We start from the raw sequence: 18,183 nt of genomic DNA on the forward strand, positions 1-18,183 counted from the left end.
GAACAGATGGCTAAAGGCGGGCAGTGTAAAACCCTTCTGACACAAGGAAGTGATCACCTGCTTTGCAACTTATTTACTTACAGCAACTTATAGCAACTTATAATGATTTCTGAATTTTGCTTAATAATCCTGCCTGCCCTGACTGTTCTGTGGAGCACTACCGTGTTCAGCAAAAATAAGAGACATGTCCTTGGAAAGCAGATGGATTCTTACAAACTGAGTCTTTGTGGACTATATGTGGACAGTAGAAACTAATAAGCTAGTGCTTTTCGATAAGAGAGAACGGGTAAACCAGTGGGAACCACTCTTGTTATTCAAGAAATTGGCTAAGAGCATCTGCACATGCTCCGAGGAAAAGTACAAGGTGAGGAGGACTGTGAGCCTTCCTCCAACAGACCCCGGAGACGCCCCCCAGGAGGCAATGGGCAGGTGCAAAGAGAACATAAACTGCTGACACCAGCCTCTAGAGCTGACACCAGCCTCTAGATCTAACCCAGCCTCACTCATGCATATGTATGTTTGTGTTATGTAATCAATGAATATGTATATCCACACTCGATAAGTTTCTGGTAAAATGTGCTGTTGGGGTGCAAGCTTTGTGGAGAAATCCCCTTGCACCCCGGCCAGAGTAAACATACCTGCTGTATAACTCTTTCTGAGTTGTAGAGTCTGTTTCCACGAATCAGATCAAACAGAAATTCTGGGGTAAAACTGGGGGATTTGGTGGTCAAACATCGATCTGGGGACCAAGGGCCATTTTGGGGTGAAAAGGGGGGTTTGGGATCAGGGCGACTCACCCCACAGCACCCAGGTGAGGGTGGCCCTGGTGATGGTGGAGGCGCCGTCCCCCACCCCCACGGCGTCCCAGCACTGGTACTGGAGGTAGTCAGGGCTGACGCTCTTGGGGTACCCCTGGGGCAGCAGCACCCGCGGGGGGGGGGGGGGGGGGGGGGGACGACAGGTACCCCTGGGAACCCCAGGAATCCCAAATCCCCCCTGAAACCCACCCAAACTGCATTTGCCACCCCCAGGTTCCTCCAAAACACCCTCAGCCCCCACCTACTTAGTGCCCTCCCAGATCCTATTGGCCCCCCAGTTCTCCATTTTACCCCCAAAGACCCAAAATATCTCCCCGGGACCCTACCAGCCCACCCCCAGGACTTCCCTAAGCCCCATTAGCCCCCCTAGGAGATCCCCAGGACACCAATATCCCCCATAAGATCCCCCCCAGGACCCCACTAGCCCCCACTGGACCCTTCTTGCACCCCATTACTGTCCCCCAGGACCCCAATATCTCCCTCAGAAACCACCCCCAGGAGCCCATTTGACACCCACCCCCCCCTCCCTCCCGGACACTAATAACCCCCTCAACTCCCCCAGTACCCCAATAACACCCCCCAAGCACCAAGACCCTCCCCCAGACCCCAATACCTCTCTCAAGACACCCCCAGAACCCCAATATCTCCCCCAGAACCCCCTGCAGGATGTCCCCAATCCCCCCACCTCGGACACCAATATCTCCCTCAAGACCCCTCCTGAAGACACCAATAACCCTCCTAAGCCCCTCCAGGACACCCCCACCCCCCCCAACTCCATTACACTCCCTCTAGGGCCCAAACAATCCCCCCTCCATGCCCCCAATAACCTCCACAACTCCCACAGAACCCCAATAACACCCCTCCAATAATCCCCCCAGGTCCCCAATCCCCCCTCATGGCACAGGCAGGAGTGTGGGCAGGTGCTGGGGGGGGACAACGTGCTGGAGCCCCCCCGGGGGTCCCCCTGGCCCCCACAGGGCCTACTTCCTGCTGACAGTCTGCCAGGGCTCTATGGTCTGCAGTGAGGCGGCCTAGGCGGGAGGTCCTCCAGCTCTCTGTGGTCTGCACTGAAGGATGTTCCAGGCAGAGATTTGGTTCACCCAGCAAGTGGGAATTCCTCCTTTTAAAACACTCGCTTTGTTCTGGATGGCTGAAGGAATTTTTCTCCTGCAAAGGTGGCACCAGCCCCAGCCCCAGCCCCAGCACTAGTGGTGGTGTCCCCGGCCTAGCGGTCGGTGAGTGCAGGGGCTGGGGCCCATTTCCCTGGAGGGGGTGGTGGGATCGCCGGGGAAGGGAAAGCTTTGGTCTAAAAACCCAAACTTTTTCATGGTTCTGAATTTTTTTTCAAAAATAAGGTTTGTTGTCACAGTTGGGGCTGTTCAGACGTTCTGATGTGTGACTGTGCTTGTCCTTTTACCTTGAACTTGGTGGGTTTTTGCTGTCTGTAAGGGTCTGTTGTGTCTGCGGGGCTTATCTGTCAGGTTACCCCAGGGAAAGTGAATTTTAGCCCTTTATTTTTACTTCAAGTGTGACAGAAGTGACGCATTTAATATTTTCTGCTCTCTGTGGTGATTTGGGCTGGGTGGGTTCAGTCTGATGAAACCCCTCAGAGTGGTGCTTCAGAGGGTGCCAGTCACCAGAGCCAAGAGGTGCTGATCACAAACCGGCATTAAGCCCGAGGGCGAGAGCTGGCCCAGGCGGGCTCTTGCCTTCTGGCTGTGGGACAGTTTTTTCCAGCTCAGAGGTGCTGGGAGAGATGTGGGGGGGTGAGCAGGGGGGTGTGCTGGAGCCCAGCCCCTTTGCAGAGCCCTGCTGCTCCTCTGGCTTTCTGGACAAAGTTCAGTTTCTGTGCTGAGCTTCTAATTTGCACCTTTCCCAAAAGACAAATCCTGTTTGTTCCAAGTTGGAACGACCTGCTCTGCTTTCAGAAAAGAATCTCTTGACATCTGCAGGCAGAGCAGAAGTCTCACACAATGAAGGTACAAGAAGTAATTGAAAAGTAATTAAAGGACAAGTTTCTGTGTGCTGGGATCCTGGGAGTGCTTCTGGTTGGGAAATCCGGCAGCACCACTTGCTCTGAGCCTGCAAACAGCGGGCAGAGCTCCTGCCGTGGGTGGCACTGCTTCAGCCTCCCCCGTCAGCTGCTCCTTCATGTCCACCTCTCTGCTCTGCACCAGCTCTGCATGAAATAGTCGCTTTTCACTGCATGTGCCTGTGGATTGCTGTAAACGTGATGTAACTGGTTGCCACCGTGTTTCTTTGCCAGCTTGTCCCGCCCGATGTGCTGTCAGTCTGCAGATTGTCACCTCGTTCCTAGGTGAGTGTTGGGGCTTCTCCTGGGGTCTCCTGTGCATCTTTTTAAATGTTGACAAAATTCCCATGAGAAAATAGAATTAATCATCAGAATAACTGATAAGGGAGAATTAATCAAGACCTAAACAAAATAAGTTTCCTGTCCAGAACACCTGTGTAGTTCACCTTGTCTGCTTTTTCTTCCCATCACCTTCAAGCTCCTGTTCAGTTCTGCTGTGCCCTGCATCTCTGCTCGTTCTCATCCCGATTTCATGTAGCCAGGCAGACCGACTTCCTCCTCCTCCTTTTCACTGGTTTTCTCCCTGTGAAATCTCTTTTCTGTAATTGCCTGGTCTTTGTAGAAACACATTTAAAAACTGCTCTTGCAGGTTGCCCCCTTTCAGGAGGTGCCTGTGGCTGCAGGGATGCCGTGTGAAGCAGGTGGGACAGGGCTGGTGTCTGCTCCGGGTCGGGGTTTGCACCCCGCGGGTGCTGCGGAGAGGCAGGGTGCTGCGGGCTCGCGGCGGTAGCTCGGGGTCGGAGCAGAACCTGGTCTTTGGGGAAAATGTGAGTTTTCCTGAAGTGACTCCCTGTCCCTAAGGCTGGCTGGCGGCCTGCAGCCGGCGTGTGCCCTGTGCCGGGGAGCTGGCCGGGGGGCTGTCAGGGGAGCGGAGAGGTCTGACAGCACCTTCCTGGGGCGCTGGCTGGGACAGGCTGGGGAGGGCTTGAGCTTTGTGTGTGGTGGTCAGGGGAGGCCATGCAGCATGTGGGGCCAGCTCATCTCTGATTGACCTTTTGAAGCAATTCCTGTTGTTGTTTTACGTTTTAGGACAGTTAACTGAAATCTTGTTTTATAAGTTATTGCTGATCGATATGAAAAATGCAACACCTCAGAATGGCAGTGCTCAGAGGGGGGCTGCATCTGGATCCAGGGGATGCTCCTCTGTCCTTAGAACTTAAGGAAGGAAACTTGCAGGTGTCAGTAGTGCTGCTGCTGAGGGGATTGGGTTTTCCAGAGCTGGGGAGCAGATTCTTACCCTGTCTATACTGCGTCTGCACTGTGAAAGCTTGTGCACAGTAATGCCTTGCTGTCTGTGCCTTCTGTTTCAGAGCTCTGCTGTCAGTTCTTTAATACCCTGCTCTGGTTACTGTTGTCATGGTCCTGTTTTCCTTCATCCTTCACTGGCCATGGTGAGCAGCAGGCATCTGAAGGAGGTGATGAAAATGTGATGGATCAGGAGAGGCAGCAGGACCACTGGCAGTGAAAGATTTGTCAGGTGTTCAGTGTCACAGGAGAAGCAGTTGAGAGGTTTCAGAATGGTGATCTGTTTGAAGAGGGGTCACACAGGGTCACCAGGACATCATGGAAATTAATTTTGTGTTATAAAGGGATTTTCCACTCTAAACCTCAGGCAAGTAGCAGTTATTTCTTGGTATATTAAAAGCAGTTAGAATTTCCTCTACTACTTCTGTCATTACCAGGTGTTGAAGTGGCAGCTGACAACCCCAGAAGTCTCACTTCTGTCTCACCACCTTCCACCTCACACCAGCTGTTCCTGCGTGGTTCGGCTGTGTGCATTGCTGAAGTGCCTGCACACATTCCTCTCTATCCCATTGTTTCCTACAGGAAAAATGGAATTGGGAGCAGTCGCACTTTGGGGATTCCATCCTGGGCAGGCAATGGGATGTGCCTGAAACTGTAGTTTGACTGTGTGGGGAATTATTGCAGAACCAGGGTGTAGGGTTGGGGAGTCAAAATGCTTCAGGAGCAATGAAGAGAGAAGTATGCAAAGGTTTGAGCTGCCAGCCTGCACATACTGGGTGTGCATGTACTCGAATGCACGGCTGCATTGCCCCAGGCTGCAGAGGTTATTGTGTAGAAAAGCCATTGGTTACTGGAATAATTCTCTGTTGGAATAAGTCTGCATGTGGGCAGCGGAATGGGATATTTACCTGTGACACAGAGGTACCTCTCAGGCAAAGCAAAATACTAAGAGGTTTTTTTGACGAATGTTCATTTTCTTTCTGATTTCATGCTGTCTGAACTGTTCTGTCGAATCCTGACTGTTCTCCCCAGCTGTCCATCACCCACTCATGTTTTGATGGCTCTTGTCACAGACAGCCTGGTAAAAAGATCTTGGTTATCTTCTCTTTCCTTTTTTTCCCCTTTGAGAAGTCTCATGAACTTTTTGCAGCTGTCCTGACTCTCCTCCCCTGTCCTCCCTGGCAGCAGTGTGGCAGTTAGAGCTGCCCCCCCCGGGAGGAGGTGTGCTCTGCTGGCTGTTAAAGAGTTGGCAGCGCTGTGCTCTGTGCTCATCTCCAAAGCTTCTCTGTTCTCCCTGGGCAATGGATTTTAGTGTTCTGCCATTCCAAGTCCAATAACATCTGTACAGATACAAAACCTCTAGTTCATGGATTGGGTTCACGAAGCCCTGATTCTTTTAATCTCCTTTGAAAGCTCTATTGCCCCACATTTTCTCTCTCACCTCTTCTCTGTCAAACTGTTTCACAGTTGGCCTTCTTCCCCAGGCTTTGCCTCATCCCCTGGTCAGACTCGAGCTGTTCAGTTCCTGCAGGCCCAGCGGCTGTTGGGGGATTTGAGCTGCTCAGAGACAGCAGGGCCTGATCTCTAAAGGAAGCAGATTTTGTGGTCTGACTCTGATCTTGCTGAAGCTGCTTTTGTCACCCTTTCAGAAATCAAGCGAGGGCTGAATCAGAGCTGGCCGTTTGCTGAAGGTACCAAAGAATGGGGGGTTTAGAAGCCAGTGCCTAATCCTGTGGACAACCTTAATGCTGTTTCTTTGATAACTTGTCGGAGGTATTTTATTGTGGGTTTTGTCTAAGATGCTATAAAGCAATCCCATGCAGCTGGAAGCCAGAGGCAAGACTATTTATTTCAGGGCTTTGAAGATCTCTACTCCTGTGACAGCTGTCTCGCTGCTGCAGTGGTTGGGTTTTATTTTGCTTTGGAAAAACTGAACAAAAATTTTTGTTCCATTTCCTTTTCCCTGAGGTGGGAGAAATCCTGGAAGTCTCCAAATAGAGTTAAGGGGTGTCTTCATCTTTTTTCCCTGGGCTGGGCTGAGTGCAGCTCCCAGAAGGCCGGGGTTTGGAAGGCTGGGAGCGCTGACCCGACCAGTCCGAGAGGATTCTGACAGCAGGGCTGGGCTGCAGATGTGGCTGCAGGTACTGCGGGGAGATGCTGGGTGTCTGGGTGGGCTGACCTGGGTGGTTTGGTGATCTTGAGGGCGCTGTGCTCTCTGCACCAGCTGCTGATAAGGTGTTTTCTGTTGGCAGGGCTGGTGGCCCATCAGTCTGTGTTCTCAGAGATGAGCCCACAGGAGTCCCTTGCTGGGGCTTGGCTGCAGAGAGCTCTGTGGTATCTTGACAGTGTTTGACATTTCCCAGACAATGCTTAAACCTGCCAGTTGACGCTGTTTAACACTCTCCTCTGTAAGAGCCTTCCAGCGGGGATGCCTATCAACTCTGGCTTTCCCTTCAAAGAATTGTTACCAAAAGCTGCTGTATCTTTGTCACTTGCCAGATGCCACCTTGTTGCTTTGGGCTTTTACATGTTGCCCTTAATTAGGATGTGTGCTCTTCTGTCCAGGGGTTGGTGGGCAGCTCTCTGCTGACCAAATCCCGGAGAAAACAAGAGGGTTTACTGTATTACCTCTTGTACTTGAAGGAACAATCCTGTAGCCCAGGTGTCTTTGGACGTGTCTTTTGGGAGGGGGATACCAGGTCTCCAAATCCAGCAGTTTGTCAGTTTATTCTTTGTTCTGTTTCTGTTCTGCTTCTGGCCCTTAATCTGCAGTGGCAGATTGGGGCTGCGTGATGCACAGAGGTTCAGGGCAGGGTTACCTGTTCCTCCAGGACAGGATCTGCTGATTCAGCTCAGTATTTTAAGCCAGATGGAGCCGAATGAATCCTCCTTGTAGCAAGAGCTGGTAGCCAGGATGGATGAGGAGTTCATTCACAGTTACTGAAACATTGAAGGAAATTAGATTTGTACATTTAAAATTGCTTTCTTAACCAGTGTTTAGCATCTTGGGCTCTCAAGGGTTAAAATACCTCTAGCACCTTGGATCAGTGTATGGGGATTTAAAAGTGCTCTAGATTAAGCAGGCAAATGAGTTAAACTGCATTTAGCTGATTCCCTGGCTGTGAATAATCCAGCCAACCCTGTGCTGAAGACATCTGGGGCTCATCTGCTGTTCGCAGTGGAGGTTTCGGACCCTTTCTCAAAGATGTCACTGGTCTGTAAGTTACGGCTTTACTGACCAGAAGGTAGGAGGCACTTTGGGAGTGGCCCCTTGTGATGGAGACTGGAGACCTCTGCTCTTCTGTCCTGGACGTCAGGCAGTGGCTTTCACAGTGGTCCCATCTCTCAGCTCAGCTCTGCTTTCTGTCATTAGGATACAGCTTTGATTTGCCGGGGCTGAGTGAATTGGGACATCCCCTACTGCAGATCTGCACGAGACATACCCCTCTAGCAAGGTACAGGACAACCTTACAAATACAGAAAGCTAAACCTCCCACTAATTACTCAATGGGAATGCAGCAGGCAGAGCTTTTTGTCTAGATTGCATCCGTGCTGCTGTTAGCTTCAGGAACCCAGTGCTTCCAGCACTGCATCTTCCTCCCCGTTCTCCCCCATGCCCTGGGCAGATCTCTGTTTCAGGGTTGGCCCTGCTGTTCCATGAGCTGTGCCCTCTAGGCGTGGTTATCAAGTGTTAGGACAGACTTTGGGTGTTGCACTGTGTTGTTGCAGTGGTTGTGTCAGTCAGATGTGGACAAGTCCCAGGTGCAGATGTGTGGTGACAAGTGTCCGTTATTCGGCCCTGACTGCAGGAAGAACTGAACCCCTTCAGCCTTCTCAGTCTGGGTGGAGATGAGTGATGGAAAGCAGTTGCATACTTTCAAGGGATCAGTGAAAGAAGGATCCTTCGCTCTGCTCCCTCCATTAAAATGCTCTGCTGGCAAGCAGCAGCTCTGGGTTTGCCTTGATTTTTGCAGTGACTGCTTGTTGTGTTTAATCTGCTGTGCTGTTATAAGCAGTCTCCCTGCGAGCGAGAAACTTGTGAGTGGCTGAGCTGAGATTTCCAGGTTCCTGATCAGAGGAAAGGCTGTCCCAGCCAAATTGGAGTTGGGTTCCTGATTGCATCCTGATAGAAAAGTTTATTCATCCAATGGAAGAAAAAAAAGCCAAACCAGAGCTGCTGTTTTATTGAGTGTTTGACATATCTTAGCTGAGCAGATCTTGGCGCTCAGTACGAGTTACAGCTCTGCTTTTCTGAGCCCATGAGCTGGGCTCGCTTACAGCTGGCCTGACTCTCAGGAATGCTGCCTGCTTTCTGACTTTTCCTGCCCCGTGGGCCTTGGGGGCTTCAGGAACCCTTGCCTTGCCTTGCCTTGCCTTGCCTTGCCTTGCCCTGCCTTCCCTTGCCTTGCCTTGCCTTGCCTTGCCTTGCCTTGCCTTGCCCTGCCTTGCCTTGCCTTGCCTTGCCTTGCCTTGCCTTGCCTTGCCTTGCCTTGCCTTGCCTTCCCTTGCTTTCCCTTGCTTTCCCTTGCCTTCCCTTGCCTTCCCTTGCCTTGCCTTCCCTTGCCTTGCCTTGCCTTGCCTTGCCTTGCCTTGCCTTGCCTTGCCTTGCCTTGCCTTGCCTTGCCTTGCCTTGCCTTGCCTTCCCTTCCCTTCCCTTCCCTTCCCTTCCCTTCCCTTCCCTTCCCTTCCCTTCCCTTCCCTTCCCTTCCCTTCCCTTCCCTTCCCTTCCCTTCCCTTCCCTTCCCTTCCCTTCCCCCCATTTACCACATGCTCTGTCAGGTTGTTTGGGACTCTGGCCTCTCTTCAGTATTTTCTGGCTGAAACACTTTGGTTTGTACAAGCAACTGTCTGTCTGGATGTCCATCTCTGACTTGCGCTGTCTGTACTCAGCTGACAGACCAAGAAGTGGAACAGGCATTGGTGCTTCCCAGTGAACCCCCTCCTACCACTGCAGGGAGCTCCGGGTGGCGTTGGGGGACCAGACCTTACCATTCCTATAACGTAGGTGACCCTGACTGAGATTAGGGTTCGGGGTTAGGTGTTAAGATTTAGGGGTTAGGGCTTAGGGTTAGCGTTTATGGTTAGGGTAATGGGTTAGGGGTTAGCGGTTAGGTGTTAGGGGTAGGGGCTAGGGTTAGGGTTAGTGCTTAGGTTTAGGGTTAGGGGTTATGGGTTAGGTGTTAGAATTACGAGTTAAGGTTCGGGTTAGGGATTAGGGGTTAGGGTTAGGGCTTAGGTTTAGGGTTAGGGGTTATGGGTTAGGTGTTAGAGTTATGAGTTAGGGTTAGGGATTAGGGGTTAGGTGTTAGGGGTTAGGGGTTACGCGTTAGGGGTAAGGGGCTGGGGCTGAGGGTTAGAATTAGGGTTATGGTTTGGGTTAAGGTTAGGTTTAGGTTTAAGTTTTAGGGGTTAGGGTTAGAGGTTAGGGGTTAGGGGTTGGGTTTAGGGGTTGAGGTTAGGGTTTAGCGAGTATAGGTTAGGGTTAGGGGTTAGTGGTTAGGGGTTAGGGGTTAGGGGTTAGGGGTTAGGGGTTAGGGGTTTGGGGTAGGGGTAGGGTTAGTGTTAGGGGTTAGGTTTAGGGTTTGGGTTAGTGTTTGGGATAGGGTTAGGGGTTAGGGGTTGGGGTTAGGGTTTAGCATTAGGGGTTAGGGTTATGTGGTTGGGGTTAGAGTAAGGGTTAGGGGTTAGGTGTTATGGTTAGGGCTTGGGGTTAGGGGTTATTGTTAGGGGTTAGGGTTTGGGGTTAGGGATAAGGGGTAGGGTTTAGGGTTTAGGGGTTTGGGTTAGGGTTTGTGGTTAGAGCTTGGGGTTAGGGTTAGGCACTAGGGGTTAGGGGTTAGGGTTAGGGGTTGGGTTTAGGGTTGGGGTTAGGGCTTAGGGATAGGGTTTGTGGTGAGGGCTTGTTCTTAGGGTTAGGGCTTAGGGTTAGGGCTTAGGGATAGGGTATAGGGTTAGGGTAAGGGGTTAGGGTTGGGGTTAGGGTTAGGGGTTATGGGTTAGAGTTAGGAGTTAGGTTTTAGGGTTAAGTCTGAGGGTTAGGGCTTAGGGTTAGAGTTAGGGGTTATGTGTTAGGGTTAGCGGTTAGGCTTTATGGGTAAGGGGCTGGGTGCAGGGGGCTGGTGTTTAAGGTTAGGGTTAGGATTTGGGTTACTGTTAGGGTTAGGGGTTAGTGGTTAGACTTAGAGGTTAGGGGTTAGCGATTAGGGGTTAGGGGTTGGGGTTAAGGGTTAATGTCCCGATCCAATATCGGGGCGAGTTCTTAAACGATCCCAAGAGCGAGATTAAGACACAAACGAGGTCAAATGCTGTATAAACTTATGAACTTTATTTGCTGTAACAATTAATAATAGCGATAGGACAGAGAGGAAAAGAAAGGGAAAGTCAGAATCCCTAAGCAAGAAAACGGTAGAGATGCAGATAATTACCACCACCACCAGGGATCCAGCGATGTTCCGTTGGCTTGGGCTTGGTGCAGGTGATGGTGACTCCAAGCTCCAAGCTCTGCCGAGGTCCCGGCTTCAAGTAACAAGCGTTGAAGAAGGTGCCCCTGAAGGAGGAGTACGCAGTCCTTTTATTGTCCCAGTCCCCACAATTTCTCTGAAGAGTCTGCCCATTTCCACATAGCTCATTGTAATACGTGCCACCCCGTGGTCCTCCATGCGCACATGCCCAGGTGTTCATGGTGGTCGTGCTGGCGGGGGGGGGGGGGGGGGGTGGTGGGTGTCGACCTGTGGTGCCTTCAGCCTTTGCACGTCCTCCTCGCCCCGATTTCCTCTTCACCCAGCTCGCGCGCAGGTACAGCTTGACAGGCACTGCCAAGACTGTCGTTGTTCTAGCCTTGAGCGGATGTCGTGGTTTCATCTGGGACTTTCCGTCTCCTCCAAAGCGTACTCGTTTAGAGCCACAGGGTGCTGGGGCCAGGAAGTAGTTGTCGCAAAACAGCAATGTTGAGACAAGCAAAGTCTAACACAGTTCCTTACAGTTAGGAGTTGGGGGTTAGGGGGTAGGGGTTAGGGGTTATGTGTAGTGTTGGGGTTAGGGTTAGAGGTTAGGTCTTCGGACTTAGGGCTTAGGTCTTAGGGGTTATGGTTAGGTTTAGGCGTAAGGGTTAGGGTTAGGTTTTAGGGTTAGGATTAGGGTTAGGGGTTAGGTTCAGGGGTTAGGGATAGGTGTTAGGGTTAGTGGTTAGTATTAGGGGTTATATGTTAGGGATCAGGCGTTAGGGGTTAGGGGTTAGTGTTTAGGGGTTAGGGGTTAGAGGTTAGGGTTAGGGTTTAGGATTAAGGGTTAGGGTTACGAAAGTGGTTAGGGTTAGGGTTAGGGTTAGGGGTTAGGGTTAGGGGTAGGGTTAGGGTTATTTTTTTACCCAGAGAAGCGTGTGCCCATCCAAGCCATGAGCAGCCAGTTTTGCCAGGAGAATGCTGTGGGAAACGGTGTCAAAGGCCTTACTAAAGTCAAGGTAGACAACATCCACAGCCTTTCCCTCATCCAATAAGCAGGTTGCCCTATTGTAGAAGGAGATCAGGTTTGTCAAGCAGGACCTGCCTTTCATAAACCATTGCTGACTGAGCCTGATCATCTGGTTGTCCCGCATGTGCTGTGTGATGGTACTCATGATGAGCTGCTCCATCAGCTTCCCAGGCACCCAAGTCAAGCTGACAGGCCTGTAATTTCCCGGATCATCCTTCCGATCCTTCTTATAGATGGGCGTCACATTGGCCAATTTCCAATCTGTCGGGACCTCCCCGGTCAGCCAGGACTGCTGGGAAATGATGGAAAGCGGCTTGGCGAGCACCCCAGCCAGCTCCTTCAGCACCCTCGGGTGTATCCCATCCGGTCCCATAGACTTGTGTGTGTCTACGTGATGCAGTAGGTCACTGACTGTCTCCTGGAATGCGGGGGGGTGGTTCTCCCAGTCTCTGTCCTCTGGCTGAGGAGGCTGGATTCCCTCAATACAGCTAGTGTTGTTATTAAAGACTGAGGCAAAGAAGGCATTAAGCACCTCAGCCTTTTCCTCATCACTTGTTACCATGTTTCCTCCTGCGTCTAGCAGGGGTTGGAGACTCTCCCTGGTCTTTCTTTTGCTGCTCACATACTTATAGAAACATTTCTTGTTATCCTTGATTGCTGAAGCCAGATTAATTTCCAGCTGGGCTTTAGACCTCCTGATTTCTGCCCTGCATAGCCTCACAGCCTCTTTGTAATCACTGTGAGTGGCTAGTCCCTTCTTCCAAAAGCGGTAAACTCTCCTTTTCTCCCTGAGTTCCAGCCAAAACTCCCTGTTTAGCCAGGGTGGTCTTCTCTGTCGCCGGCTTCTCTTACAGCACCTGGGGACTGCCTGCTCCTGAGTCATTAAGACTTACTTCCTGAAGAATGCCCAGCCTTCCTGGACCCCTATACCCTTCAGGACTGTCTCCTAAGGGATCCTGTCAAGCAGGTGCCCAAACAAGACAAAATCAGCCCTTTGGAAGTCCAGGATGTCAGTTCTGCTTAGTCCTCTCCTGGCCTCTCTAAGAATAGAGAACTCTATTATTTCGTGATCGCTGTGCCCTAGTCGGCCTCCGACCGCCACATCATCCACCAGTCCTTCTCTGTTGACAAAGAGGAGATCCAGCAGGGCACCTTCTCTGGTCAGTTCGCTCACCAGTTGTGTCAGGAAGTTATCTGCCACACATTCCAGGAATCTCTGGGACTGGTCCCGCTCTGCTGTGTTGTATTTCCAGCAGATGTCTGGGAAGTTAAAGTCTCCCACAAGAACAAGGGCAAGCGATCGTGAGATTTCACATAGATGCCTCTAGAATATTACATCCACCTCTCTGTCCTGGGTGGGTGGCCTATAGTAGACTCCTACTACAACATCTGCCCTGTTGGCCTTCCCCCTGATTCTAACGCAAAGACACTTTACCCTGTCTTCGCTACACTTGTGCTCAAAGCAATCATAACAGTCCCTGACAAACTGCGCCACCCCACTGCCTCTCCTTCCTTGTCTGTCCCTCCTAAAGAGCTTGTAGCCATCAACTGGCACACTCCAGTCATGGGAGACATCCCACCATGTTTCTGTAATAGCCACTACATCATAATTTTTATTTTGCATCATGGCTTCAAGCTCCTCCTGTTTGTTACCCATGTTGTGTGCATGTTCTGCTCTGTCTCATGACGGGACAGCAGGTGTCTGTGCTATGTTTCTGCTTCTGAATGTAGGTGTTTCATCTCTAGCAGAACTAAATGTCTCTGTCGGTGAAGGATAGGTGATGTGTACTCACCTCATGCACGTGTGGCATACAAAGCAAATGGAAGTGTTTAATACACTTAACAGGTTAAAAACTGTCTGTAAGCATCACTAATTTTAACCCGTAATAGATAGTTGAAAAGTAGTGAAATCCTGGTTCATAGTTCAGGGAACAGATTAGAACAATGCTTTTTATGTACCTATGGAACATACTTTATTCCTTTTTAATACCATTGTCCTTCTGCAGGTTGAGTAGGTTAGAATTTGTAGCAGAAGCTTCAGAATAAGCTTACATACTCCTGTACTGCTAAAAGGCAAGGGAGGTAAACTTCAGTCTCAGAGTCCTTGTGTAACTTACCAATAAGGATTCTGTAGAATAACTAGAAAATTCTTGCATGTTGAAGGTAGTAAATTTACTGAACAGACACCCTGGAAATCATCAGTGGCTGCTATACTGCCGTATCTATCTACAGTTTAAGGCGTATTGCCTGATCTAGGTACAGATGCTAGAGCTTTCTAAGCAGCCGGTTTTGGGAATGGATTTTTTTCTCTGGATGCCCTCTTCATTATTGTTGAATCAGCACGTTTTCTTTGCTCAGCATCCACTCAGGTGTGTTGAAAGATGGTGCAGACATCCTTCCTGTGAATTCCAGTCTCTCAGAAGTAAACCTGGGCCCATTTGAATTCGACCTGTCTCATTTCTTCCTCTTTGGACTGCCGCTTGGTTTGGTGCTGGCTGTGAGGAGTACTGTTCTGCCTGGCCTGGATGGTAAGCTCTTTCGGGGGTTAGAATACAGGCTGTTTAATGGTCTTTGTAAAGAAAGAGACTCATATAAAAAGAGGTAAATAGAAGAGCCTAGTTAAAGACTGGGGAGTGAGATAAGTTTCTTCCTCTAAAAGATGGAAGTGTTAGTTTAGTGTCCTGGTTTCGACCGGGATGGAGTTAATTTTCATTGGAGTATTTCATACCATGTGATGTCATGCCCAGGTGGGTGGGCTCTCTCTCAGGCTTGCTTGCTCTCGCTCTCTCTCTCTCTCGAGCGCCGTCTGCTCATCTGACGGTATTGTTGCTGGGGGGGGGGGGGGGGGGGCGGGGCAGTCGTCACGCTCGGTAAGCCACTGCTGCATTTTACCCGTTTTCTTTTTGAACTTATTATTGTTACTGTTGTTCTCTTGTTATATTTAGTAAATTCTTTCTTTTTATTCAATCCACGAATTCTCTTCTTTTGTTCCTCAGGCTGCCGGCTGAGTTCAAACCTCCACATTTAGGTAGGTACTGAGGTGATGAGGGTTGTTCCGCGGGTGTCACTGCTCACCTGTTTGCAGTATTGTCTTTTGTTCTGGTGTTGATCATATACTCGGTGTCATATAACATGAAGCTTACGCCTCACCAAGGATCAGTCCTTGGAAAAGATACCAAAAATAACAGCTGTGCTTGGTTCAGCATTGCATCTTGCTCATGTCTGGCTTCATGGGTAAATTTGGGCTCCCAGGTGTGTTGGTTGTGGGCCAGTTTTTCCTCTCTGATAACAGAGCCTAGTGATCAGACACATACAGGATTTTTTTTGGTTTTATGTCTAAATACATCTGGATTTTTTCCATTTTTCAGTTAGAGCTTACTTTTCAGAATTCAGTGTGTGTTTTGCCTCTTTGTGTTGTTATGAGGTTTGGATAGCATGGCATCTTCGTAGGAAACAATATACTCATTTATCAGGTGAGGGAGGAAAATCAGTTGCAGTAGTGAGAAGAGACAACAATTTGGGATTCCCAATTTTTTTCTTCTCAATTTATAGACTTTTCAGTAATGCCATTTGACTGAGCTTTCAAAGACACATTTGATTGTGAGAATAAAGGGGAATGTAATATAAACTGAAAATCATTCTACCTGCCATAATTAAAAAAATTACCCAACCTATGTGTTTCAGAGCCTTTAGAAATCTGGTAGGACTTTTTTTAGCAGGTTCCATGGATTTACCAGAGAGCATAATTACATTCCCATTTCGCATTTCATTCCTCATACTTGCAGTACTGTGTTTTGTTCAAATAATAAAAAAAAAAAACTAAGCCCAAACCAAAAATGAAGTTCATCTAAAGAGAATGGGGATTCATATACGTATTTTCCCACAAACTAAGGCTTTTGCCTCTGTGAAAGAACTGTCAGGGAAACATAAAATACATAGGTGATGGCTGGCTTTGAGAACTGCACTGCAAATTGTTTTCTGTGTTAGGGATTTCTTTACAAGATTAGCAGCACTTCCCTCTGAAGTTGGTGGGGGTTTTGCTGGCGGCTTGCAGAGAGTTGAGGGGCTTTTTTTGTAGGACTTCACGTGGAAAAATCTATCAGTATCAATTTGTGTGCATGGCTTCAAATTCTTTGAGCTAGAATTCGTATTTCTGTAAGATGTCCTGGTTTCCATGTAATGAATCAGAATGGACACATTTACTCTGGAATCAGGTATGAAATAGGGCATGCATCTGTTTCATTAGATACTTTTTTTAGAGTCTTTGAGGACAGATGCCAGTTACTGCACAGTTAAGTAGAAAATCCTGGCTGTGTTTGGTACGAGAGCACCTCACGGTCAGACATGGACACATCTGTCGTCGGCCAGTGGTGGCTGTCAGCAGCTGACCGTGTGCAGTAAGCCCTCCCATCAGTCAGTCCTGATGAGCACAGATGAAATTCACATTTCGCTTCAAGGGAATATACACATGTATTGGAAAATGTGTGAAAATTTAATGGAATCATGGCTTTTTGCAAGAGGCATTACCCTGAAGGGATACAGTTTTTGTGTGTAATTCTCTGTGCAATCTGAGAGTCTTGCCTTGAAGGCTGTGCTGCACATTTGTGTGTTCAAAACTGTGACAATTAATATTTAAAAGTCATTGTTGGCCATATAAACATGCCCTTTAGAAATAAGGTTGGATTCACGGGGGTGAGAGCTGCCTTCCTGACACTTATGTTGTGAAGCAGGATCACTGGGACACGGGAAGCTCTGCAAGCTGATCATAACCCTTCCTTGTCTGAAATGTAGGCAAAGCATGAACAAGGTAAAGATGAGCCTACAGGGATTTGTCTCAGGTGGTAATTTTAAAAACAAAGTGACTCACCATATTTTGGCTATGAGTCCATAATGCTGTTTTCAACTTGAAACTCATCTGTGTTACTGGGGAAGGCTGCAAGGCAAGAGAAGAAAAAAGGGGCAGCTTTGCCCTGACCGGTAACAAGGAAATTTCTGAAGATAACTGTTGTGATTTGAACTCAGCTTTACCTCAGGTTTACTTCCCCCTCACCGCCCCCACACCCCCCCCCACCCCCCCCCCACCCCCCCCCGCCTCTGGTGAAACAGGGGAGGGACAAAAGAAGAAATTCGTAGGTTGAATAAAAATAAATTAGTAATAGTAACAAAAACAACAGTAACAATAGCAAGTCCAAAATGGGTAAAATGCAGCAGTGGCTCACTGAGCGGTGACTGGTACGGAGCCCATCCCCAGCAGCGACCCGACCGCACCAGAGAATCCTGCCCCGCCGACCCAGAAACTGAGAACGGCGTGCGAGAGAGAGTCCGCGTCCGCCCAGATACTGAGCATGACGTCCCATGATATGGAACGCTTCAGTGATGGATCCGGACCCGGCCCTCCAGCTGTGCTCCCTCAAAGCCCAAGGAAAGTTAACTCTATCCTGGCCCAAACCAGGACAGTAACCCCGACTCTGATTACTGTATGTGCTTGCCATTTATCGATGGGAATGTGTCAGCAAAGAGACAACACAATGTCGTTAAGTTCTGATAGCTTCCTTCAGCAAGATGTCTGAGACAGGGCTTATAGACAATGAAACTAATAAGACTGGCGCAAGAAACGATGTGTCTGTTCAACAGTTCTCCACTTGCTACAGGAATCTAAAGCAAGCTCTTCTGCAAAGCAAGCGTTCCTGTTACCAGTTTGGAAGAAATCAGTGTACCATACAATTAAATGTTTACCTTCAGGTACTGGAAAGCAAAGAGCAAACACAACTTCTGAGGCCTCCTATAATATTTTGGTGACAGCTATGTGCACAGGTCAAAGTTCCCTTCTCAGATTTAAATTTACAGTGGAAGAATGAGATCACTATAAAGAATTGAGATCAGGTAGAGACGGATGGCACATTTCAATGCTTAAATACTTTACTGGACTGGGACTCTGTGTTTCTGAACTCTCTAGCCAATAGTCCTTCTTTCTGCAGTCTCGGCTCTGGTACCCTCCAGACACTCTGACAGGAAAATTTGATGTTAAATTCTAGTATTTGAAACTATTTTCTCCAAATTAGCTCTCACTTCCATCCTCCCTCTGGTATCCTGCAGGGAGCATGCCCGGAGAGAAACTCACCTGACCGGCATTTCAAACACATTCCAAGGTGAGCAGAGTCTACCTGACACATAATTAGTTTTTAGAGGTACCTATGGTAAGAGTGATAACTGTGGTGTAGTTGAGAGGAAAACAGACAAATTGAAACCTGTCATGCAGATATTGGAAGTTAGGTGAGAAGAGTCAGGTGCCCTTATTACTGAAATGGAAGGTAGAAAGATACCTGGAAATGTGAGAAATAAAACTCAGGATGTTTTTATTTAGTTCTTTTGTTAGAGCCGGTTTTTAAAATAAGAGCTGTCAGCAGAACAGATGTATTTTTTCGTGTTTTACTTTCTGAATATTTATTTATCTTTACACTAGTAAGAGTGTGGCTAAAACCAAATCTTCATTCCAATTTTTTATTTTCTTGCCAAACGCCTTTTAATTCTCTTCTGTTGAATATTCTGTTGGTCCCT

The 18,183-nt window shown here is 48.8% G+C and overlaps 1 protein-coding gene across 3 annotated transcripts in view; it reads left to right on the forward strand.

Annotated features, from left to right (window-relative positions):
• Positions 1 to 3,009: 3,009 nt before the first annotated feature.
• The window catches only part of LOC141930273 (membrane-associated phosphatidylinositol transfer protein 3-like), a 29,961-nt gene continuing 14,787 nt past the window's right edge, over positions 3,010 to 18,183 (forward strand). The window contains exons 1-5 of one of the 3 annotated variants that reach the window (XM_074840897.1): positions 3,010 to 3,135; positions 13,984 to 14,153; positions 14,622 to 14,652; positions 16,315 to 16,432; positions 16,834 to 17,774. In XM_074840897.1, coding sequence (XP_074696998.1) covers positions 3,098 to 3,135; positions 13,984 to 14,153; positions 14,622 to 14,652; position 16,315 — 240 coding nt within the window. In that variant the 5' untranslated portion in view covers positions 3,010 to 3,097 and the 3' untranslated portion in view covers positions 16,316 to 16,432; positions 16,834 to 17,774. Of the gene's footprint in view, positions 3,136 to 13,983; positions 14,154 to 14,621; positions 14,654 to 16,314; positions 16,433 to 16,833; positions 18,111 to 18,183 lie in introns of those variants that run through there. The other 2 variants (XM_074840898.1, XM_074840899.1) reach the window with 2 other exon arrangements.

Source organism: Strix aluco, chromosome 15, assembly GCF_031877795.1.
Source record: "Strix aluco isolate bStrAlu1 chromosome 15, bStrAlu1.hap1, whole genome shotgun sequence".
NCBI lineage: Eukaryota > Metazoa > Chordata > Aves > Strigiformes > Strigidae > Strix > Strix aluco.